This window comes from Mustela lutreola, chromosome 5, assembly GCF_030435805.1.
Source record: "Mustela lutreola isolate mMusLut2 chromosome 5, mMusLut2.pri, whole genome shotgun sequence".
Taxonomy (NCBI): Eukaryota; Metazoa; Chordata; class Mammalia; order Carnivora; family Mustelidae; genus Mustela; species Mustela lutreola.
Window position 1 is genome coordinate 86045692 of NC_081294.1, and position 25634 is coordinate 86071325.

At 35.2% G+C, this 25634-nt stretch overlaps 1 protein-coding gene across 4 annotated transcripts in view; it reads right to left on the reverse strand.

The window, feature by feature from the left end:
* Positions 1–25634, reverse strand: part of IL6ST (interleukin 6 cytokine family signal transducer) — a 53942-nt gene that overhangs the window by 5009 nt on the left and 23299 nt on the right. For 3 of the 4 annotated variants that reach the window (XM_059175012.1, XM_059175010.1, XM_059175011.1), the window contains 14 exons: positions 25278–25354; positions 19906–20211; positions 18936–19056; positions 14701–14867; positions 14035–14189; positions 11713–11872; positions 9778–9860; positions 8943–9153; positions 8304–8486; positions 6381–6482; positions 6055–6201; positions 5626–5766; positions 2368–2464; positions 395–476 (listed from right to left, as the gene is read on the reverse strand). In XM_059175012.1, the coding sequence (XP_059030995.1) occupies positions 395–476; positions 2368–2464; positions 5626–5766; positions 6055–6201; positions 6381–6482; positions 8304–8486; positions 8943–9153; positions 9778–9860; positions 11713–11872; positions 14035–14189; positions 14701–14867; positions 18936–19056; positions 19906–20211; positions 25278–25341 (2019 nt within the window). In that variant the 5' untranslated portion in view covers positions 25342–25354. Of the gene's footprint in view, positions 1–394; positions 477–2367; positions 2465–5625; positions 5767–6054; positions 6202–6380; positions 6483–8303; positions 8487–8942; positions 9154–9777; positions 9879–10799; positions 10805–11297; positions 11330–11712; positions 11873–14034; positions 14190–14700; positions 14868–18935; positions 19057–19905; positions 20212–25277; positions 25355–25634 lie in introns of those variants that run through there. The other variant, XM_059175013.1, reaches the window with a different exon arrangement.

The following is a 25634-nucleotide window of genomic DNA, read 5'->3' on the forward strand; positions in this document are numbered from 1 at the left end:
TAAATCTCATAAAATGTATTCTAGATCTTAACATAAAATTCAACAATTATTAGAAGGTAGTAAAGTTAAGTTATTTCAACTTTAAGGTAGTTAGAAGAGTTCAGGTGTCTAGAAATCTTTTCAGCAGTTATTAAACTGGTATACTGTTCAATTTCATTTTAATAGCCTATATAAAATGCTTGCCTTACAACACAGTTACCAGAGAGCAGTATTTACACATCACCTTTTCTATTTTCAAAGTTCCATCAAGTAAACAGAAGTAGGGAGTATCAGAATATGTTGTGTAATACTTTATTACCATTTATTTCTCAATCTGGGCTCACCATTTGGTTTAACTCTAGAAACATACCCTAACATGCCCATGTATAAACAAGTCAGAGACATTTTATCTTACCCTAGGAGGTGTGTGAGGTGACCACTGGGCAATATGACTCTTTGAAGGGTCTGGAACATTAGGCCAGATATGCTTTTTAATTCTAAAGAGAAAAGAAATATGCTGTTTGTAAAACCGTATGTTTTAAGCATATATGCTAAACATGAGTTTAAGTTAGCTGTAATAAAAAACTGTTAAGTGTTCAATTTAAAGAAACAAAAGTTGAGGAAAGCCACAAAGCTTTACAGTATACCCCTTCCCCAACAACAAAAGCTAATGTTCAATTTCCAACTAAACCACTTAATAAGTTTTTACATAGCTACCAGAAAAAACTTGATTTTTCACCAGAGTATTTATTTACCTTAATACAGTTTCTAACCCTAAGTGAGAGATCCTTAAGTATATATAAGTACACAGGAAGTGAGTCACCTTGAGAATAAGTTCAAATATAAAAATAAAGATGAGTAATAAGGTCCTGACTGACTCTCCTGTGGAAACAACTATAAAATGTGTGTATAATATAAAAAGCAATAAAGTTAAGATCCTAAACAAAAATCGTATGATCAATAGATGACAAAAAAAGCATTTGACAAAACCAACATCCCATGTGATCCTAAAAGACTGAATGCTTTCTCCCTTAAAACCAGTGATAATGGAAAAAAAAAAAAAAAAAAAAACCCAAAACCAGTGATAATGCAAAGTTTTACTTAACCAGTATAACAAGAAAAATAACTGAAAACATCAGAATAACTATCTTCACTGGTGAGCAGCAAAAATGCTAAGAAATCCAAAAAAGTCCTACCTAGAGTAGTTGACTATATCCAAGAACTAAGTATACAAGAACTAAGTTCTTTAAAAAATTGCTTTCTATTTCTAACAATGAAGAATTAGAAGATAAAAATGCCATTTACAACTGTATAAAAGATATTTAGTAATGAATTTAATGTAGGATGTGTAAGGCCTATCCCACTGGAAATTACATACTGCAAAAGAAAATTAAAACCAATATACCCCTGAAAGACATGTGATTTATGCAGATGTAAATGCCTGTTCAGATTGTAGTTTTTCCCTAGATTGACTTACAGATTCAGTAAAATCTCAGTCAACATGTACTGGGTTCCCCTCCACCCCAAGGAAATTTCCTTTTCAGATCAGTATCCGTTTACTCTAGCCAAAATAATTCTGAAAAATGGATTATTAGAAGAATTCCACTAACTGCTCTCAAAACTTACCACAGAGCAGTAACAAGATAGTATGGTACTAGGATAACTGACCTATGGATCAGTGGAATAGAACGGAGTCCATAAATAAATCCAGACATACATGGATAACTGATTTGGGCAAAGATATCCAGGCAATACAATGGGGCAAAAAGTAGGTAAGTAAATTTCACTAAGTAAGGCTGGAATCTATGGGGGGAAAAAATGAACCCTGACCCTGACCTCGGACCATACACAAAAACAAATCATAGACTTTTGGCTACAGTGATTACAGTTCTAGAGGAAAACAAAGGAAAACACACATTCATGACACTTGACTTAGGCAAAGATTTCCTATGCAGAACATAAACTTCATCAAAATTAGAAACTTTAGTTCTAAAATCACAATGAAAAAATGAGAAGGCAAAGCCACAAGACCAGACTTTCCAAAACACATTTGAGAATAATTCTGTAATCAGAGTATGTAAAGAACTCTTATAGTTCAGCATTCAGGCAAACAACCCAATGTAAAAACTGGCAGAAGATTTCAGAAGATTTACTGCACCAAAGAATATATAGCAATGGCACATGAAAAGACCCATTACTACTATTCAATAAATAGGAAAAAGAAGTATATTCAACACTATGTATTATTTGATTCTATTTATATGGAATCCTAGAAAAGACAGAACTACAGTCACAGAAGGCAAATCAATTACTTGGAGCCAGAGGTTGAGGGAGAGAACAGAGCATAAATCCAGCGGAAAAACTGTAAAAATTAAAACGGGTACTTACAGGTCTCGCTTATTAAAGCAGAACAGTACTCCCAAAAGGGTTGTCAATAGGAACGCTAAGCAAACAGGCACAACTATGGCTTCAATTTCTCCTTGAGCTAAAAACAAAGGGATAAGGTAGAAAATAATGGTCAATGCCTGTGTTGACCCAAATAATGCAACTTCCCGGCCAGAGGATTGTTGAACAGATGAAATACCATCTGGTTTTTACAGCGTTTTTAACTTAAAAGGCTGGTTTCTCCCTGCTTTTCTAGCCCTTTATACCTTACACAGTAACCTGGCCACAGGGTAAGCATGAACTGTATGTTGGTTAGGGGAATGAAATGACTTTAAGTTTAGTTTAGTGGACAGATAATCTACTCAGTAAGTTAGAGCTCCCAAACCTAACCATTTATTACATTTATGATCTGCCCTCAGCACAATCTTAACAAAAGCTTATCTTTGAGATCTGTGAGTACTGAGGAGAAGTAGAGAAGTTGTAAAACGATCTTAGTAACTGAACTAAAGATGTGCTCCTCTGTAAGGAATAAAAATAAAAGGTTCAGGCAAAAATTTTAGTAGCTATTTACTATTTTCAAAAAGATGGCATCAGGGCACCTGTATGGTTTGGTTAAGTATCCAACTCTAGATTTTGGCTCAGGTCATGATCTCAGGGCACTGGGATTGAGCCCTAAGTCAGGCTCTGCACTCAGCAAGGAGTCTGCTGGAGATATTTTCTCCCTCTCTCTGTGCCCCTGCCCTCCTCCCCCGTTGTGTGCGCTCTCAAATAAATAAATAAATAAATACCCAAACAAAACAAAAACAACCAAGGCATATCTGATAAATGGCTAAGGAATTGTACTTTTTAATTTTTTTTTTTTTTTTTTTAAGATCTTGTTTATTTATTTCTGACAGAGAGCACGAGCAGTGCGGAAAGGCAGAGGGAGAGAGCAGATTCCCTTCTGAGCTAGAGCAGGCCGGACTGGACAGGGCTCTGGGATAATGATCAGAGCCAAGGGCAGACACTTAACGAGTCACCCCGGTACCCAGAATTTTTAAAGAATCTTAAATACAACACAAGAAAAGTTTGGGCTCACTTTCGGCAGCACATATACTAAAAAAAGAATCTTAAATACAAGGAGTGGCAATAGTAGGAATAGTTATCACCTAAAAATCAGTAAGCCTAAGATTTCTAATTAGCAGATGATCCCTAATCTGCATTTTAAAGAGGGCTTACTTAATCAAATGAATCACTAATTGGATAGTTTATATTGGAGTTACTTTTTAATGATTGACCTTACAATTGTTTCTGGTTAACTCCTCCAGTCTCCACCTAATTAGTCTTTCATGGGAAGACTTTAAAATCAGTAAGTCAGATCAATGCTCAGGAAAAAACCGTAGACTGGCAAATACTAGTTACTTGTATGCTCAGGTTTCATATATTCGTATCTATACCAAATCAAATTCAAGCAGAACCTCTTCTGTACTGCTGCTAACTTACTATGTTTTTATGTCTTGGGCCTTTGCTCATTCTGTCCTAAGATGCACTCTTCTTCCTATTTGTTCACATCCTATCCTTGAGGCTCAAGTACTGTCTCCTTTATAAAATTTTTGATGATAAAAGTCACCCTAATTACCTTTAACCTCCTCCTCTGTTTACTGCCTACATGGCCCAAATGCCTTTCCATTCAATTACTTTGCTTATGCTGCATTTCTTCAAATACACTGTAAGGTCCTTTGGGAGCAAGCCACATGTTATAGTAAGAACCCATAATAGTTCCACAATCAAAACAATAGATAGATCAGTGAAAAAAGTAGATAATAAAGTAAATCCTATGCTCTAAATTTTGGGAAAAAAATGTATGCACAGATAATACTAGAAGGATACACAATATGTTAGAAGATTATTCTAGAAGAGAGATTAGGAGTGATTTTTCTTCTGCTCTACAGAATGTTACTTTCACAAATAGGGTAGTATTTGAAAAGTTTTTTTTTTGAAGATCAATTTCAATTATTACTTGTTACATATATTTTATTAACATATCACCACAAACCTTATTCCAGAAACTATGTATATTACTGGATATCACAGCAAAGCTCAGATCTTTTATTATCTATTTTATGTAGTTACTCATTCATTTTCTCATTCAGCAATCAATCAGGAATATTAAGTTTCTACTTATCAATCACTGTGGTGGTACTTGGGGGTGGACATTACAAATACAATTATAATAATTTCTATACTGATTCAAAATGTAGTAGAAAAAAGAATGAATGCAGCTTCAGTCTGCATTAGGGAAGCTAAAGAACAGCCAAAAGGTAAGAAGCTCACATAGGAAAAGCTCACATTAGGAAAAGACAGAAAAAGATGGGAGAAAATCCTGAGAAGCTTAGGGTCAAGGAAGAGATTATCAAAGGGCATGCAAAAGCAGTAATTTAGAAGGCATGATCAACAGGACTTTATACTTGGCTTATGTAAGCAAAAAAGATAGGGGAAAATTTACTACAACCTTATCTAAATTTCTGGCTTTGGCAAAGACCTGGATGGTTTTGTCAGGGAAAAGAGATGTTATTTGTGAAGGAGAGAGAGGACAGCTGAAGTCACAGGGAGTGTGAATAGGCAGATAATAAAATAGGGCGGAGAACAGAGCTCTGGAAAATACATACTGTTTTTAAGAGTGAAAAGGAGGCCAAGAAGGGAAGTACCAGAGCGGGAGAAGACTCAGGAGGGCGCTATTCCATAGAAGGACCAAGAGGCAGTTTCGAGGATGGAGAAGCCAACAGACTCAAATGCTGAGAAGTACAGAAAAAAGACTAAAAAGCATGCCAGGGAGATCATAACTAAGAAGACATCCCTGAGGGATGTGAGGGAGATTTCAGTGGAGTGGGAGCTGGCGGCCTGGTTTTAAGGAAGTCAAAGACTGAGCTGGAGGAACAGAAGTAGAGTGTGGAAGGGTGGACTCATCTTTCCAGCAATCTGCCTATAGAAAGGATTAAGAGAAGGAAGAAAGACCACACTTGATTTTTGCCAGTGAAAATATGAACCCACTTAGAAAGATACAAAAATTCTTTCAGCATTTAGGGAGTATATAGATGAAAGGAGTGAGAAGCTGTTAATGAAGTAACAGAGGTTGAGCTTTAATAGTTTAAAGAAACCATCAAAATCAGATAAAGACAAAAACCGTAATTTATGAAAAATGCTTTTTCTATGAATCTAAGTCTGCTTTTAGTCTGATCAAACTTTAAAACGAAAAAGAAGGAAAGAGCCAACATTACTTACCAAACTTTGGTGTAGTGAAAGTGAATTCTGGGCCATCCTTTCCACCTTCATCTGTGTATGCTGCCATTCGTACCATGTACAAAGTGTCACTGGTCAAAGAGGACAATGTATATTCCGTGTGAGAAGAATCCACATTCACAGCTAGAAGAAATCGTAAGTGTGGTTTATTCAACTGCTCAGTGTTTCTGATTTAGCTTTTGAAAAAGTATTAAAAACGCAAAAAGTATTCAGAAAATAATTTTCATATCTCTGACAACACTCTTCTCCAATAAGCACAACACAGTATTTCTTTAATAGGACCACAAAAGCAACCATTAGACAAATTCTCAGGTGCCTCTTTTCTGATGATAATATACTCTAAGAAAGACTTAATATTTGAAAGCTTAAGAAAAAAAACCAGTAATTTTTAATAACTGATAATTTTATTACCGGTTTCATTTCCAATGATAGTTCTATAAAATATAGTATAATTTCGGATAAATCCATTCTGAACATCAACAGGAAGTTGGTCCCACTCTAAGACAGCTTCATTTTTCCCCACTTTTTTTGTCCGAACAGTAGGTCCTTTGGAAGGTGCTAGAATAGAAGAAAAGTATTTGATAACTGAGAATCATTACAATTCACTATATTACTAGAATTCACTAGAATTTCGTTATTTTATTTGAACACTGTAACACATACCCTTATTTTAAGAAGAAAAAACACCTTTGTTAATAGCAAACAACACATTTCAAAGAAAATGAGTTTGGACTTACGAGCTTGTTTAAGGTATGCTTTTATAGACTCCGGGCTTCCTGGTCCATCAGCAAATACTGGAGTAACTGTTATCAAGTAACATTTGCTCTCTGCTAGGTTCCCTAAAGAAAGAAAAGGAGAGAAACATTTTTTCCACCATAATAAAAGTGTAATTCCATTATTTATTTTTACATTATAATTTCATGGTTATTAAACTTTTAGAACTATAGTTTTTAATTCTTTTTTTTTTTAAGGTTTTATTTATTTATTTGACAGACAGAGATCACAAGTAGGCAGAGAGGCAGGCAGAGAGAGAGAAGGGAGAAGCAGGCTCCCCTGCTGAGCAGAGAGCCTGATTCGGGGCTCGATCCCAGGACCCTGGGATTATGACCTGAGCCGAAGGTAAGAGGCTTTAACCCACTGAGCCACCCAGACACCCCTAGAACTGCAGCTTTTAAATCAAGCATTGATTTGTGTGTACTGGATTCAAGCTTAACAGAGTAAAAGTTAAATAAAAGCTTACTTTTATTGCCAGTATCATGGAAATAAAAAAATATACTGTCAGTTAAAGTAATTATTGTATTATTATCCAGGACTTACAATAAAACATTGATTTCAAATTATCCTTGGTCTTATAGTTCGACAGTGTTTGTATATTTTAACTAATTCTTGGAGAACTACCTGAAGACCCACTGTTAAGAGCTAGGGAAATGGCCCTGGTTTGTCAGGTCACTGGGAAAAAAAGAATTAGTACTATTTCCCCCCAAAAGTTAAAAAAAAATTATTTATTATTTATAAATTCTTTTGATCTCTTCAAATTAACAAAGTAATCTATTACCGATACACAATATTAAAAATTTTTAAGTTCTTTTTTTTACAGAATTTGACCAGTCCACATCAGAAAATATTTATTTTACTGAAGTTTATCATTCAATAGGAACTTTTATTTCCTTAAATATTACTTGTAAAGTTGTAAAGTTATTATATGGTCCATTGCTTTCTTAAACAGAGTAACTTTACTTTTTCTTGATGACTCAGTATTAACAAGATGATGAGTGTTATATTCTGCTTTAATACAGTGATGTTATCAGAGCTATGAACTATCAGGGCTCCCTATGCAACCTGTCTCTGCAGATTATGCTATGCTATCTTAAAAACATTTCTATTGTCTAGTTATTACCAATGTAGGTCTTCCCTCTTAGCTCTACCTTGCTTTTGATAAGGCTGAGAAGAAACCACATTTATTAAAATGTTTATTGAATAAGAGGGTAAGGAGAGCCAAATAGCCTGTTTTATAAATCAAACTCACAAACCTTATGGCAGATTACGTCCTTGTTTATAGCTTCTCTAATTAATCATATTACTCACAGCTGAATTCTAATGGTTATCCTGCGGTACTTGCAGGAAGAGGCGTGGCACATGCAAGCTAAATGTTTTCTCTTTAAAGCTGTTTTATCACTTCAAAGCCACACAGTTAAGTTGTACCTTAAAACACAGGGTAATCCACCATTCTGGAGCTCTACAACATCATTACTTTCTGTCCATTACAACTTCCAGTTAAAAGACATAAAGTAATCTGTTCTAATTCCGCTTTCCCTATTCAACAGCTTTAAGAGTTAAGTCATTCAGATGCTACGGAAAAGTATTTTTTCACTGCAGGATGAGGGAGTTAAATCAGGTACAGAAAGAATGCAACTAATTACAGGCAGAGGTCATATAATATTTCTCTTTACAATTTAAGTGTTCCTTAACTATAAAGAGAAATACTATTAACCCCACTCTATCCATAAAAAGACCCTGCAACTGAACGAGGTTTGATGTGACTTGGTGAGAATCACACATGTGGCAAACTAGATTTAACTTTTCAGGGGACCACAGCATCTGTAACGCACAAAAAATACGTAGAAGAAAAATCAACTTAAATTTTTTCTAACCAGGAATACCTCTTAGATAGGTGCGGTGTACTAATCCATCTTCCTGTTGCCAGTCTGGGATACAAGGCGATTTATCTGATAATACACACCACTCAAGGATGTATTTGTTTACAGATTCATTCGGAGCAGTCCATTCCACCCAAAGCATATTATCTTTGGGAAACGCTTTAAGATCCCTTACAGGGCGAGTAGCTTTAAAACAAAGGTTGAATACCAATATGGTTAAGTGAGCATTAAAAATCTGCAATTTTGGTATTTTACGTATCAGTTTTTGTAACATATGATAATATGGATTTCCATGAATAAAGGCACATTATAATTTACATACAATTTATGCAACTAAAATTCTTCCTTTCTCAAAATTCAAGTGTTTTCTATATGTAAATGGCCTTTTCCTTCTTTGAAAGCTATGAACAATATATTTAAGTCATATTCATATATGGATCCCATAGTCTTAAAAACCAAGTAATCAGAAAAGACTGAAATGAATTAAGCAGTTTACTTCAAAGTTTAAGTGAGCCACCTAAGAATAAAACAAATTACTTGGCTGTTCACGTAAGTTAACTATGTACTATGCCTCAGAGTATCTTCTACTTTAAGAACCACCTTTTCCCATCCTTAAGTCGATGCCATCTCACAGACACAAACCTTTAAAGTCATAAGCAGGGATAGTTAAAACAGCTGCATCTGATTTGCCAACCAGATTTCTCGCTGTGAGAGTTGCTATGTAACGATCATTTGTGATGTTTACTGTCCATTTGGTTTCATTAACTGTGTAATTCTGTAAACGTGATTTCCACCTTGTGAGAGTCACTTCATAATCCAAAATTTTTCCATTGGCTTCAAAAGGAGGCAATGTCTATAATAAAATATTTTAAAAATTTAATAAAAGTTAATCAGTTTTCTCTGTGTTCACAAATTCTGCTGTTATGTAAAACCTCTAAATGTTTAACTGAAAAAAAGGTACCTGCAATCTCATTTACAATTCACTACCTTAAGTAAACTACTACATAGTAAGAAAGAATAAACCTGTAACTTTGACTAGGAAGAAAAGTAGCACGATTTCATTAGCTTTTAGTTCTGTATCTAGTACCTACACTGTGGCTATCTGGCTCTAAATTGTATTTTATTCCTGAGTATTTTTTTTTTTAGTATGGACATGCTTGCAGCCTTACAGAGTTAAGAACAATTATTATTGGCAATACATTTTGATTACTCAAAACCTTTAAAAATTGTTTTCCATGAGACACTCAGGAAAGTTCAATGACAGACAAAATCCTTCTCATAGAACTTTTCACAAATGCTTAACAGATATAACCTGCAGTTTATGTAATATATACAAAGCTTTGTGTTTCTATTTGTCAAATGTTTTCCTGATACTGAGATGAATCAAAATTTAAGTTAAAAAACTACACTCATATGTCATATAAAATGTATTTACATTAAGTGACAAAAGATAAACATGCAATTTTTTTTTTTTTACCTTCCATATGAGTTGTACAGATCTATAGCCATGAGTATGGGATGGCTCTATCTTATACCAGAAACTTGGTGCCTTGGATGGTCCTAAAAAAATGACATGAACTTTTTAAAGTAGAAGTTTTTAACAATAAAATATTATCTTGGAAATTATTCTCTTACTTTGTTCTTAATATTCTTGCCCTTTAGTCACTGTTTAAACTATCATTTTCCCCATTCTAGAATGCTATGCCTGAGTCTTCCTTTAGTCAGGATAATAGATCACTTGGTAATTTAAATTATACTGGATTTTTCTTCTAATCGTGAAATTATAAAACTACATACATATCCTAAGGTACAACCCAAGATGGATCACTTCTTACTGCTGAAACTCAAACTGAAAAATTATGTTTAAATACTTTAAACTCCTAAATGTGTGTGTTTGTGTGTATATGTATGAATATAAAACAACATAAATGGAATAAATGTGGGCTAAGTTTATTACCTTACGTTAGGACTGTTGACAAGATACAATAAAAATGAATTTGCAGTGTTGCCGTCATAATCACCAACATGAGAAATGAAAATCCACTTTATAAAACAAGTATCAAATGCTAATAAATTAGGTTCTAAAAATTCCTATGCAATCAACTGATTTTTTTTAGAATTTTTTAAGTGCAGTATGGTTCAAGTTTAAGCTATGGTTCAACAGAGTAAGAAAAGAAGTCTAAGCAATGATGTGATTTACTATAAAGAGGTAATTATGGAGGACATAACAGAGAAAAGGACACAAGGCTGGGGACAAGTATACAAAACTTGTATACAAAATCAAGTATACAAAATCAAGACCAAGAAACTATAATGAAGTGTTATAGTCCAAAAAGACTTCCTAACATAAAAAGAACCTAGAGGAATCACTCATTAAATTGAAGAATTGCTTAATCTAATAGTTCATGATTTCCACCATCTCCCCTCCCAAAAAAACACACACAGGCACTAGCCATTATTATTTTGCCCACACTTGAGTTCAGGAACCACCCTCCCCACTTCCCCTCTGCAACTGACCCACCAGCTTGCAAGGCCCCATGGATCCCAGTTTAAGAATTCCTAGCCAAGACAAAGAAATCCAGTTGAAGACCCTCAAATCAGCAATAGCAGAACTACTTTCTTTCATGTCACTTATGAGAATAAGAGAAAATCTAGAGGAAAAGGCAGTTTACTTTTCTGCCTTTGATACTCTCTCTTCACTATCTAACCTCTAGTGAAGCGGAAGTGAAGGGACAGTGGTGGTACAGGAGGTTTTAAACCCAGAGCTGTTGCCATTGACACCTGACGGATGAAACTATGGAATAAAACTGTTCAAAAAGAAAAAATTCTGTATGCCACATTCTTGACTGCTACAAAAGAAATTACTAATTTTAACTGTTGTGGGCAGGAGATCTTACCTTGGATCCTATATACCCTTTTATGACTTTTGGATTCTATGTTCTATGCCCCGTATGATCGTGGGGGGTGGGGAAAGGAAAAATGAAAATAAACCAAAACTCTAGGATTCTTTTCCAGGGGTTTATTAAGTGCTGGTAGAAACGAACAAGTAATAGTACACATGTATTTCTGACAGTGAGTGACTATGGTATATTTTGTTAGTATGACTTTAATGAAGTTAGGATATGATTCTCTTTTGGGGGTATCTTTGAGCTACCATCCTTTATAAAGTGTTCTGGACTTAACTGTTAGTTCAGTGGTTTTCTCATGGTCATTCCTGGGCATCTTCTTTATGAGGAATCATGTATTAACACAATCATGCACATTTTACATCTTGATGTTAGAACAGAAGTGTAAAATACAAGTTTGAATAAAATGGTCATAAAATAAGGAGTGGTCTACATTACTAAAACCAGATACAATTCATAGCCCTAATTCCAAAAACTTTATTTCCTCATGTATCTTAATTACTCACTATCTTCATATGTGATACCACTTGCTTCTTCACTCCAGTCACTCCAGAAGCCTTTACCATCTTCCTTCATACAACGAATCCTGAATACATATTCTGTAAAAGGTTTAAGGTCCTGGACAGTGAAGGAAGATCGAGTGGATGCTGTATCTTCAGGAGGAATCTGAAATCAAAGCAGATCAACTAATTAAAAAAATCCATGTATTTATTTTAACTGTCCTAAATTCCCTAACATTTGGAAACTCATTTAATGAAACTAGACTAATAAATTCAAGCTCAGGAGAGATATAAATGCAAATCAAAAAGCTGTCTGAGTTAGTGAAGTTAGTATATTTCAAAGTATGGAAACATCTATTATTAATCCTTCATTTATTTATTTTTCTTCCATTGGGCCTGTAACACTTAAGAGTTTCAGCAGAAGAAAGATAGTATACTCCAATTAGAATTCAATTCAAGAAGGGTTTTAAAAGCAAGTATGGGCAGAGTATAGGGAAACCTTAGATAGTGGTCATTACTCAGGGGCTTGGAACTGTTATTACCCCCAGGCCAAAAGGGCTGGCAACAGCAACTGGGAGAAGAGGGTCAGACAGGATTAACTTTAGTAGAGCAGTGACCTTAGGCTGAGAGAATGGGCAGCTCCAGGAGGAAGCAGGGAAAATAAATATGCTGATCTCACTTTTCTCTCTTGCCAGATCCCCTGCTTCCTTTAACCATATTCACCAGGAAACCAGAGAGCATGTGAACCCACAGATGAAATCCATACAGGTCAGCATTCCAAGATAAGAGTAAGCACAGTAGGGAAGAGCAGAGTGCAACTCTGGATAGGAAAAAGGCAGGTATCTAGCCCAATCAAGAAAAACAAAACTTGTTTTCAGGAAGAGAGAATACAGATAATAACTAATTCTAGTACTATGGAATTTCATTACTATGATATTTCAATAGTGAATACAAAGCAGGTATCATTTTTTTGTTATTATTAATGAATTAAGTTTCTGTGATATCAAAAAATACTTTTTTTTTTTTTTAAAAAGATTTCATTTATTTATTTGTCAGAGAGAGAGAGAGTGAGAGCGATCACAGGCAGACAGAGTGGAAGGCAGAGGCAGAGGGAGAAGCAGGCTCCCTGCGGAGCAAGGAGCCCAATGCGGGACTCGATCCCAGGATGCCGGGATCATGACCCGAGCCGAAGGCAGCTGCCCAACCAACTGAGCCACCCAGGTGTCACAAAAAAATACTTTTTTTTAAATTAAAGATTTTATTTATTTATTCGACAGAGAGAGATCACAAGTAGGCAGAGAGGCAGGCAGAGAGAGAGGAGGAAGCAGGCTCCCCACTGAGCAGACAGCCCGATGTGGGACTCAATCCCAGGACCCTGAGATCACGACCTGAGCCGAAGGCAGCGGCTTAACCCACTGAGCCACCCAGGCGCCCTCAAAAAATACTTTTAAGTTCAGGTATGTATACTGTCTAACATGAAGCATTACTCCATTTTCATTTGTTGCTTTTTCTAATTTTATTTTGACCAGTCCTTCTGTAAGTGGAATGGAGAGCAGAAGTATTAAAATCATGAGCTCAAATCCTTATGAGCTCATTATTGCAACAAGAGAAAGAAAAAGCACGGTGTTAGTGACAAATGAAGTTGTGACAAATATTACGGGGAGCACAAGCTATGGTGATTGTCTTTTTTAAAAGTTCCAAGTACTTCTTTTGGTGGCAGCATCATCTTTGGTATACTCTTCTGTTCCTTTTCAGTCTTTAAGTTCCCCAACTACTACTTCCTCTACTAAAAAGTTGACATGCTTTCTAAAACGCGCTAACTAGATAGTGAGTATTTTAGGCTGTGGGCCAGACAGTCTCCGTTCCAACTGCTCAACTTGTCCGCTGCAGCACAAAATAGCCAAAGACAATATTTTAAAACTTTATTTTTAAAGACAGATGGCTGGCTGAAATTGGCTTGCAGATTTAGTTTGCCAACCCCTGCTCTACTTAGCCAAATAATCTCTTTATGTACTCCCCCCCCTTTATTTGCTCATTTTTTGTGTTCCTTTCACCTCCCATCGAAAGTACTACTCCTTACCACCTGGTATCACTCCCATACTTCAAAGCTACCGTACTAAGCAAAACTGTATTTTCTTTTCTTTTTTTTTTTTGTTTTTGCAAAACTGTATTTTCAATCTGAATGTCTTCCTGTTTGCACCTACGTGAAACACAGATCAAGAAGAGGTATCAAGCAAAGTATTTCATGTAACCACAACCTTAGGATATTCAGACTTTTAGGTTAGAGGGTTGCGAGACTATTTGCATAAACAGTAACTTGCAATTTACCTGGTTCCAAACTGAGGAATCTCTGGTCCTATATTGAATGTTGTATTTCAGTCTTATAAAATCCTGGATACTTGAGTTGATCCATGTCAATTTTAAGATACTGGACAGTTCCTCTGAATTGCTTACGGATAAATTATGTGGTGGATTGGGCTTCACTGAAGAATAAAATAAATCTGAATATTTATCATGGTTCATTTTTACAACTTCTTATACAAACTCAAAACGTACTACTTATTTTTGTTTCATATTTATTCTTACCAAATGAACTATTATTTTTGAAAACAATGCAATGTCATACTATTATAATGAAAAGGTTTCTAAAGAAATTGTAGTTTTGTCAAGTTATTATGCGCCTATTAATCTTTTCAGGTTCAGTTATCAAAAGACAAAGATTTATGATGTATGTAAAGACAGAGACAATAAAAACAAAACATGTATACTCTAATTGCTATGTTGTAAAACGTTTGATAATTGCATAAATACTAGCAGGTAACATTCTAAGTAAAAAACACTGTAGTACAGCTGTATTATTATTTTTCCAGATTTTCAATGTTGTTATTAAAGCAAATTTATAAAAATCATTAAAAGAGTTAGCCCTTTTTCTGTATATAGAAAAAGGCCACTGTATATACCCCAGTAAATTCTCAAATTCAGGCTTCTAACTACCTTTATCTACAGGATCAAAATTTATATGATCCGATGTAACTTTCCCAAGGGCATTCTCTGCTTCTACCCAGACTTCAGTGTTGACGAAATACACAGGAGAATAATCAACAGTGCATGAGGTGGGGGTGTCACGTTTTGTTTTACAATCAGCAAACTTCTCTGTTGCCCTAAATACAAAAATGGAAGAATTGCATTAAGAAGAGATTTTAAAAAATTACTGTGAAAAAGGTTACCTGATGAGGCCCAGACTGTTACAGCTTAAAATAAAATTTCTTAAGAACTATTAGGCGTCCCTTTAAAATGGAGTTTGAGCTGTATCTTAAAACATTTTTTTCAAAATTTTACACCAAGAACATTGCATTTAGAATAATATGCACTATCCCCGATGACCCATCTCTAAAAATCATCTATTTCCTGTGACCTTACTACTATTTCTTTCCATTCCTGAAACAATCCTTACTGGACCCTCAATGTCCTTCTTCAAGCAGTTACGATTATTCTAAACACAATATACTAGGAGGTGATAGGAGGACAAGGTCAGAATTTCTGTCAACCCCAGAAAACTCCCTTAGTCTCTTTCCAGTCAAACCCTTTCTGATTTCTATCATGAAAAAAGTTTCAAGTGGTACTATTTACTCAATTTTAAATTATGCATCAATTAAAAAGACATATACACACTTTTTTTTAAAGTAGGAGGTTAAGTCAAAACCACGAACAGGTTAACTTTTATGAATGACTATGATGTATACCTGAAATAAACAGGATATTGTAGATCAATTATTTCTCAATTAAAGAATTCCTAAAAATCAAAAGCAAAATGAAACATATGAACTCTTGTACTGAGTTGGTGCTTTAACACAAAAACTATTTTAAGTGCCTTAATTTTTGTAATTTTTTTTTTAAGATTTTATTTCTTTGAGAGCGAGCGAGCAAGCAGAATCAAGGGGAGTGGGAGAGGGAAAAGCGGGCTCCTTGCTGAGCAGGAAGCCTGATTCAGAGTGTGATCCCAGGCCGCTGGGATCATGCATGACCTGAGCAGACTAAGCCACCCAGGCACCCCTTTAAGTAGCTTTAAAACGTCATTTAAGGAGCATGTGGGTAGCTTAGTGGGTTAAAGCCTCTGCCTTCGGCTCAGGTCATGATCCCAGGGGTCAAGCCCCGAATCGGGCTCTCTGCTCAGCGGGGAGCCTGCTTCCTTCTCTCTCTGTCTGCCTCTCTGCCTACTTGTGATCTCATCAAATAAATAAATAAATAATCTTTTAAAAAAAAAAAAAAACCCACACACAAAAAAATGTAATTTAACTATATCCTTAGGGGAAGAAAAACAATCTTAAAATTCATTTTAGTATTCACTGTTCATGCTGATATTGGCATTGCTATTCTGCAGGTGCTGCTTACTATGAGATAAAGCAAAGAACTATTATATTGGTGCTGCTGGAGACTAAGGTTTTCAGCACAGAAGGTGTAATGTTAGATGGATGAAATTAAGTAAAAACAGGTAGTCCAGATTTTAAACTGGAAATATCAGTATTAGTGCATGATGTATTTTACCTTAAAAACATTGCCTAGCTGTATCTACTGTAAAACCCTAGAACAACCCCATAGCAGTAAGCTCCCCTAGCTTGACTGAAGTCTAATCAGTATTTTCTATTAAATGGAACCATGGCTACCTGGGAAATGGTTGATTCTTGGCCTGGGGAAGGACATATATACTAAGATGAATCTGCAAAGTCATGTCATATCAAAAAGGAAGGAAGCTGTCAAAGACAGCTATCAAAGACTAGTGAGTGAAGTCAAAAGGAAAAGCCAACCTGAGCAGGTTCCTATCCAAAGATGGGACAATGTAAGCATCAAGGAAAGTTCATAGTAATGGACTGAACATGCAAAATGTGTTTCAGTATGAATTCGTAATGAAGGGGGGGAACCCTCATCTTTGGAGGATGCTAGGGACTATACATGCTGTATGATTACATCTACATGACAGTAGGAACAAATAAGAATTTATAGTGGAGAAAAATCACTGCAGTAGTTGCTTTGTGGGACAGGGTGAGATAGGGTGGTGGGTAGGTCTGACTGGGAAGGAGCAGAGTGAACTCTCTGGGGTATGAGTAATGTTTTGTATCTTGGTAAGGTCTAAGTTACGTAACTAGACTAGTCAAAGGTCACTGACTGATAACGCTTCAGGTATCTAAGTTATATTTAAAGGTGCATATAAATTTTACCAAAAACCAAAAATATACCTGTAAATGTATAATTACATCTACTTAATAATGTAAATGCTGGAGTGTTTAAGGGTGAAATATACGAACTCCTGCAAGTCACTCTGAAATACATTAAAAAAAAAAAAAAGATGGATAGGTGGAGAGAAGTATGCATAAACACCACATATGTGATAAAGCAAACACAGTAAAATGTTAATTATAGGATCTAAAGATGGATCTGTATAAGCATTCACTGCAAAGTTCTTCCAGCTTTTGATAAAAACTGCAGTCAAGAACTGTTTAAGATCAATTTGTACTATGTACTGCAGTGTGTGTCAATCATATCAAAGCCAAGTCCAATAAACAAAACCTGTCTTTACAAAAAAAAAAGGGAAACTTTTATAAAGAATGGATCAAGCTGACAACAGTACCTGAAACCACTTCTCCATCTTAGTATCAGAAAAACAAAAGCTCTCAACCAAAATATGTTAGATCTAATGAGTGCATTTAGTAAAGTTGCACAATACAAAATTAAAATACAAAAATCAGTAGTGCTTCTATATACTTACAATGAATTTTCTAAAAAAAAAAAATCAAAATGTTTGAAACTATCAAGCATCAGAAACAAGAAAATAGAATACATTTAACTAGGGAGGTAAAAGATCTCTATTCTGAACTCTAAGACATTGATGAAAGAAATTAAACACAATAAATGGAAAGGTACCCCATGCCCACAAATTCCAAGAATTAATCTTGCTAAAACATTAATACCACCAAGAGCCATCTATAGAATCGATGCAATCTTTATCAAGATTGTAATGGTAATTTTTTACAAAAGTAAAGAAAAACACTCGAAAATTTATGTGGAAACACAAATGACTGAACAGTCAAAAAAAAAAAAAAAAATCCTGAGGAATAAAAGAATAAAGCTGGAAAACATCCCACTTCCTGATTTTGGTCTATACTATCAAGTTAAGAGTCATCAAAACATATAGTACTAGCATTAAAAATAGACTGACCAGTGGAAAGAACTAAAAGCCTGGAAATAAACCCAAGCATAATTCAATTGATTATGCCAAATATTTGACAAGGGGCCCAGGGGAATTCGTAACAGTGTTGGGATAACTGGATATTCACCTACAAAAGAATGAAATTATCCCCTATCTTGTATGATTCACAAAAATGAACTCAACGAATTACTTTTGGAATAACAAAACAAAAAACCTAAATCTGATCAAGTGTCTAGACTGAACAGAAATTTCTAAGGCCAAAAAAAAAAAAAAAAAAAAAAAAAAGACAGAGGACTATGTTAAACAATGTGTTAACAGTTACTTTAATGACTGAATTGCAAAGTAAAAGAAAACCAGGCAGAATCTATGGTTTAAAAAATAAAAACCAATTTGTAATGCATGGAGATTGTGATTTGATGACTTGTAAAAATATATACAAATATTTGTGTCACAGCATAGGGAATACAATGCCATTTTAAAAGTGTTATGTGATGACAGAAGCTATGCTTGTGGTAAGCACTGCCTAAGATCAAGTGTTCAATCACCACACTGTATGGCTGAAACTGTTTTAACATTATGTGTCAACTATACTCAAAAAAATTTATAAAATTATGTCTATATATATATTCATGAAACATCTGAGTAAACATGAAACTAACTGAAAATGGGACAATCTATCGAAGTTTCTTCAGTTATATTTTGGTATAATAATGGTATACAGTTACGTGTCTTAAAGTATCCCTATCTTTCAGAGGTATGAACTACAATATTTATGGGTAAGATGATATGATGTCTCAGATTTCCTTTAAGATAATTTGGGGTGGAGTATACAGAAGACTGGTCATGAGCTGGATGATGAACACATGGGAATTTATTATACTATTCTTTCCAAATTTTGTTTCAGATGCTCTAAAATAAAAGCTTAGACAAAAATCTGCATTTACTATTTCTACCTTAAGAAACAGAAACTCTAGCACAAATGACAAATTATTGAGTTCAACATACAAAAAACTTAAAAACTTGCCATTCAGATTTTAAAGTGAAGTTCGTTTCCAGATAAGTTTCCCTTCCAGGATCCCACTGACACATCATTTTCTTTCCTTCATTCACAATGCAACTCAAATTTTTAGGTTTTTCTGGAGGCACTAAAAGGGAAAAAATGTGCAATTTTCAAAAGCTTTCTACCCACAAATAACATGTAATTTATATACTACCCAAGACATCAGCAAACTAAATTAGATGAAAAATGAACAAAACACCCCCAGACATAATGAAAGACTAGGGACTAAAAATTCATCTTTTCTACTTAAACTCGTACTTTTTATATTTATATACATTTTCTGTAACTAACTAGCATGTTTCAGATTAATTTTCTACACAAAATCAACTTTCATTTGTAACTAGTTAAGAGTATTGAATTCCCCATGAAGTGTATTTTATTAAGTATTACTGCATGTTAGTAAGAAGCATTTAAATGGAACCAAATGATTTACTTTTATTTCTCCTCCTATTGTTTTCTTAAACTCTGTTGGAGGAAAAGCAAATACCAAAATTATGGTCTTGGGATCCACAAATTTGACAAGCTTCTCTTAGATCAGACTAAGTTTACTCTGACACAACAGGACGTTCTCCAGTCTTTACTCACCTTCAGATAGTTGCTTTGTATGTGATCTCCTCACCAATTAAAGAGTACTGAAAATTACTATGGATATACTGACAAATTTCAATTCAAGAACTGTTTTTTGTGGGTCTCATCTAAAAACATTTTTCTAGGAAACAGATACTTGACTCTCAGGATATGTTACTCTTCAAGCTTTTTGTACAGCAGTAATGCAAATGGACTTCCACTTCGAAACTTATTTTTTAAAAAAAGCATGTTCAAAGTCAATAAAGCCAACAAGTAACTGCATTTCATAAAGACTAAGAGACATTACAAGTGGAATTCAACAGTCATAACAAAGTTTGAAATAAGACAAAAACAAAATGAAACTTACAGCCTGAAATTATTCTGATTCCATAAACATTCTGATCAATTTGTCCAAATGTACGAATGTTGCAAGTCAGCTGAGTATTTAATGAAGATGTATCTGTAAATGTGACACTAGATGCTGTTTTGTTTATGGTGGTATATTGTTCTTTAGGAACAGTTAGATGGTTTGTTTTCCAGAAAATGTAACTAGCATTTACATGGAAATAATCCATACATTTTTCTTTTAGCACACAGACCGCAGTGAAATTAGAACCAAGCTGTACAACTGGAGATTCCGGTTTGATATAACCACATGGCTCTAGAAGTTCACCTGAAAGGGAACAAGGGAAAATAGAAAAATGTACTGAATTATTCTGGTAGAAAATGGTATTTATCAATGCAGTCCTCAATCTTCACTAAAATATCTCTTAAAGCCAGCGAAGAAGAATTACACAGTGAAAAAATAATATAGCCAGAATTCAGTGCCTCAATTTGTAAATATACAAATTACAAGGCTGATGAAAAAAGACCTCTGTAAGCCTCAGGTTTTTTTTTTTTTTTTTTTTTTTTTTTGCGTAACATTCTGACTTTGCTTTAGGAAACACAGACTGCCTGCAGCGTGATTCACACTTACTCTACCACCAATCCCATTCTTTGATTCAGACTCAGGGTCTAAATTACACCTTCCAGCAAAGCAGCAGTGGTAGGCTCTGTTCTCTCCAGTTCCGAATGGTGTTGGGGGTATGGATGGGGTCAGGGAAGGTAGTAGACAATGTTCATTTATCAAAATTCCAAACAACAAAGGATAGAGCAACAGAACAACAAAGAACATAAAGAATACAGAACAAGATGGCCAAATAAATTAGTTTTAACAATAAATGGGATAAAATCCCGTATTAAAAACAAAACAAAATCAGCCTGTGTAGAAAGAACTATACCAGAAGTGTATGCTTCAACTATCACCTAACTCCATGCTGATGGCAACTAAATCCCTATCGCCAGCTCGAACTTCCTCTTCTTTTCAGTAACTTGCAAGACATATCCACTTGAAATCCTTCCTAAGTACTTTAAGATAAATACATCTAAAGGGCACCTGAGCAGCCCAACTCTAAGAGTGTCTGACTCTTGGTTTTGACTCATGTTGTCATCACATGGGTTGCAGGATCGAGCCCCACGTCAGGCTCTGTACTCAGTGGGGAGTCTGATTGAGATTCTCTCCCTCTGCCCTTCCCCCTAGGTACCCACTCTCTCAAATAAATCTTAAAAAACAGAAAAAAGATGAACACATCTAAAACTTCTATGTATCACAATCCCTTTCAAACTTACTCTTATTTCTTTACCTCTGCTAACAGCACTATTTATATCCAATCATCGAGGCTAGATATCTTATAGTTGCCTTCAATACCTCTTCCAACTTCATAGTATTGCACTCAGTCTGGTTGGTTCTATTAAGATGTCTGTCAACCTTTCTCTCACCAGTCCCTTTTGCCTGCTGAAGCTGAGGCCATTATACCATGGTCTGACCTCCTTCCAGTTTATCTTACATGCTGCTATCAGAGTTACTATTCAAAATGATCATACTATTTCCGTGTTTTAAATTATTTAATGGCTGCCTACACCATCAAGATAAAATCCTAACTACTTGGCTTGACTATAGCCTCACTGCCCAGAAACACAAGGCAACTTTTCCTAGTGAATCCTTTTGCCAATGGGTTTCTGGGTGGTAACCTATCCTGAGGTTCAGTGTTTTTCACTTGGAAAATGAAGTTATTATCTTTTTAATAAAAAAGAGAGAGAGAGAGAGGGAGAGAGAGAACAATCAGGGGCAATGGCAGGTAAAAGGAGCAGACTCCCTGCTAAGCAGGGAACCTGATGTGCAATTGGATCCCAGGATCCTGAGACTATGACCTGAGCTAAAGGCAGACACTTAACAGACTGAGCCACCCAGGCACCGGTAATAAAAAAGCTATCTTGAAGAGTTGAGATTAAAATTACTTACATAAAGCACCTATTATAATGCCTGGTATTTGAAAGTCCACCAGGAGTAATGATAAGCCTATCACAATTATTACTACTCTCCAAGACAATCAAGTCACGCTGACAGGGTATGGAAGATTCTCTCAAAGTCAGCAGGAAGAATTAAAAACTGTACTTTTAAGTTTTTTTTTCTTTGCAGTCAAAACTTTACTCTCCAATGGAATCCTGGAACATCTCATCAAATCTATAATGCCCAGAGTAGGAATGTGGATTTCTTTGTTTCAAAACTTTTAAGGTGGGCTGTTTATATGACCATGCTATTATTATACATGTCTAATATGTCTAATATGTGCCCAGGGCACATACTTCTTTACACTTCCAAATATATGGAGCTTCATCTTGTGGGATTTTATTAAGTTACCCTGTGATACTGGGCCAGTCCTTCCAAATCCCTAGACTTCACTTTCTTCCTTGGTAAAATCACTCCTGTTTTACTTACTTTCTCTAAAGTAATAAAGAATAGTAAATATGAAATATATTTTAGAATATTAAATAACCTAAGATGTAACTACAGACTCAGTATTCATTTTTAATCACACAGAATGAGAGAGATACTAGACATGAGCAGATGTTCCAGAGTGAAAACAAAGACTCATTAAAAGCGTCCTATGCCAAATTAATCCCATTTTTACAGGGGTACCAGGCTATTTGAGATTAAATTGTAGAGAGAGAAATGTTTTAATTTTAAAAAGCCATTTGATAAACTTAGTTGGAACCATGTAGACAAGATGATGAAATGTGGATTAGTATACCTTAACAGGTAACAGCTGAACATGACAGAACTGCTGGTATCTGACTGTTACTGATCTACACACACAGAAATTTCATAGGTTCAAAAAAGACATCCTTAATTGATTACTCATATATAAACTTCTACAAAAAAGAAGTCAGTGAGACAGAGGTCTTCAATGGAGTATGCCGAAGTACCTGTTTTCAGTCCTTACAGCAGACTGTTATTTTCCAAATACGGTCACACCTATGTATTTACCGCATCCCACTTTTCTTTACAATGTGATTGATACTCCTTCCACAAAGAAATGGGCTCAATATTCCCTTCCTGCCCTCAAATCTGTGTGGGAGCTTAGGTCTGCCCAAGCCAATGGAATGTGCTCTATGACTAACTAGATCATTAGAAGAATACAACTTTCAACCAGCATTCTTTTTCTCTTGGACATCTGTCCATGGAACTCAGTCACATGTTGCAGGGGAAGCCAAGGCCACATGGGGAGACCACATGTGGTGTTCTGGCCAATAAGCCTAGCAAAGCCCTTAACCTACAGACAGAATCAATACCAGACATATAAATGAGAGTGCCTTCAGATGATTCTAGTCCCCAATCTTTGAATATTCCAAGTGACTCCCCACCCCAGACATCATAGAGCAAAGATGAAATAGTCCAGCTGTGCCCAACTTTGTTTCCAACACACACAAACTGTGAGTAGTAGTAAATTATTGTCATTTAAAGCCATGAAGTTTTAGAGTAATTTGTGAGGCAGCAGTAAGGTTACTTCTGTTATTTTGAACATTTTTTTCAATAATCTGGCAGAACACACACACACACACACACACACACACACACACACACCCCAAATAGCAAAGGACAAGGCTATGAAAGATCTCTAACACTGGATGTTAATATGATTAGACCAAAAGGCCAAAACTAATATAATGAAATTTGCTAGAGAGCAAAATCTCTCTTATTTAGGCTGAGATTAAATATAGGGTAAGGGAGAAATGGCTTGAAGGAATTCATGTGAAAACCTAAGACTTTTCACTGACAAGTAACTTAACTGAAACTACAGTTTATCTTAGCTGGCCAAATACTATGCTGAGTAAGAATGATGCTCAGATCAAAATAAAAATAAAATCACTCTACTCAGACCATGTCCAGTTCTGGTACATAAACTAATTTTTTTTTCATAAGTATGTTTTCATTAAAACCTCAGTAACAATTACATAATTACTATCCTTTTTATAATGTTTACTCTGGGCCAGGCACTGTTCAGATGGCTTGTGTATAGTAACTCATTTAATTCTCACAATACCCCTAGGAGAGAGGAACAATTATTATGGTGATTTTTTTTTTTTTTTTTTAAAGATTATTTATTTATTTATTTGACAGAGAGAAATCACAAGTAGGCAGAGAGGCAGGCAGAGAGAGGAGAGGAGGAAGCAGGCTCCCTGCTGAGCAGAGAGCCCAATGTGGGACTCGATCCCAGGACCCTGAGATCATGACCTGAGCCGAAGGCAGCGGCTTAACCCACTGAGCCACCCAGGCGCCCCTATGGTGATTTTTTAAATCATCAGGAAACTGACACAGATCAAGTAACTGGCCTAAGTCCTATAGCTAGTAAGTATGAGAGGTGTGATGGTCTTGTATTTGGAATGTGCTATGAGCAACCAAGAGAAGAATCAGGAGGGTAATCAACATGTACAGGGTTAGAAGCCAAGTCCTATGAAGAATTTTTAGGACAACTTGGTAAGTTTAGTTTGGGCAAAAGAGGCCTTAGAGACACATGAAAGCAGTCCTTCAGTATTTTCTAAAAGTTGAACAGTGGGAAGAAAAAGTGGAACTACTCCAGAACTAGGGATAATGGGAAAAAGTTACAAGGAAAATTTGGGCTCAAAAATAAGGAAAAGATTTTCTAAATAACAACAATTTTCAAAGTTAAGTCTTATGTCACTTAAAGTGTTCAAAAAGAAGTTGCATTCCTAGATTTTGAAAGGGGTTCATTTACAGCAGTGCTTCTAAAACTACCAGTGGTTAAAGATCGGTTTGGTTTTTTACCCCCAATCTTTCACAGACTTACACTTTTGCTCTATACCATATCTTTAAGTCCAGTGATGGCATGCTTAGATGTCATAGCTACATCAAACTGTTTAAAGATTCTAAACATTTACTCTTAATTTCTGTACTTATCTCTTGTCTACTAGTAACAACCAGTTCAAGGATGAGGCTGTGGATTCCAGACCTATCACTAACACAGTGCGGTTCAGTGACACCTTTGGCCATTAAAAAGTGAAGTGCTGAAGGTTAATAGATTTTCTCCTATGTATTAAAAAAAATGCCCAAAAAACCAGCAATGTATTCCCCCCCACCTTAAAGTTATCGTTAGTATACTTAAACAGCATTTTTACTGGGAGACTGTTTCAACTCGTACTATAATTTATCAGGAATATTTTTACATTTCACAATCATTTTAGGTTACAGCAGCATTATTCTCCCAATAATGACCCTAGAAAGAATAGAAACATTAATATAATTATGTAATTATGAAGCATAACCTTAATTATATAATTATACAAAAATACATAAACAAATTTATGAGGTTGGGAGGTAGTCTATTTCATGAACCTTACCTACAGATTCAGTGGTGAAGAAAATAAACAACACGTGCACTATCCAAGTTTGCAATGTCAACATCTTGCATTAATTTCTGTAAAAGACACACATAGTATTATTTTTATTATTTTTTCTCTTATTACACATAGTAAGTAAAGACACAATTCCTAAAGCTCTTGTTTTCACCGGATAGGTGTCTTCTTCTAAAAGGTAGTAAAATTTTATGAGCATGCAGAAAACAAATCTAAGTCATCAGAATGTTTTTCTTTATTCCCAACAGAGTCATGGCTACATACAAAAGTGATGGAACACAATTTATACTTTAAGGTTAATTAAAAGGGCAATCTTGTTTATTATGTGAAGATTTACATTAT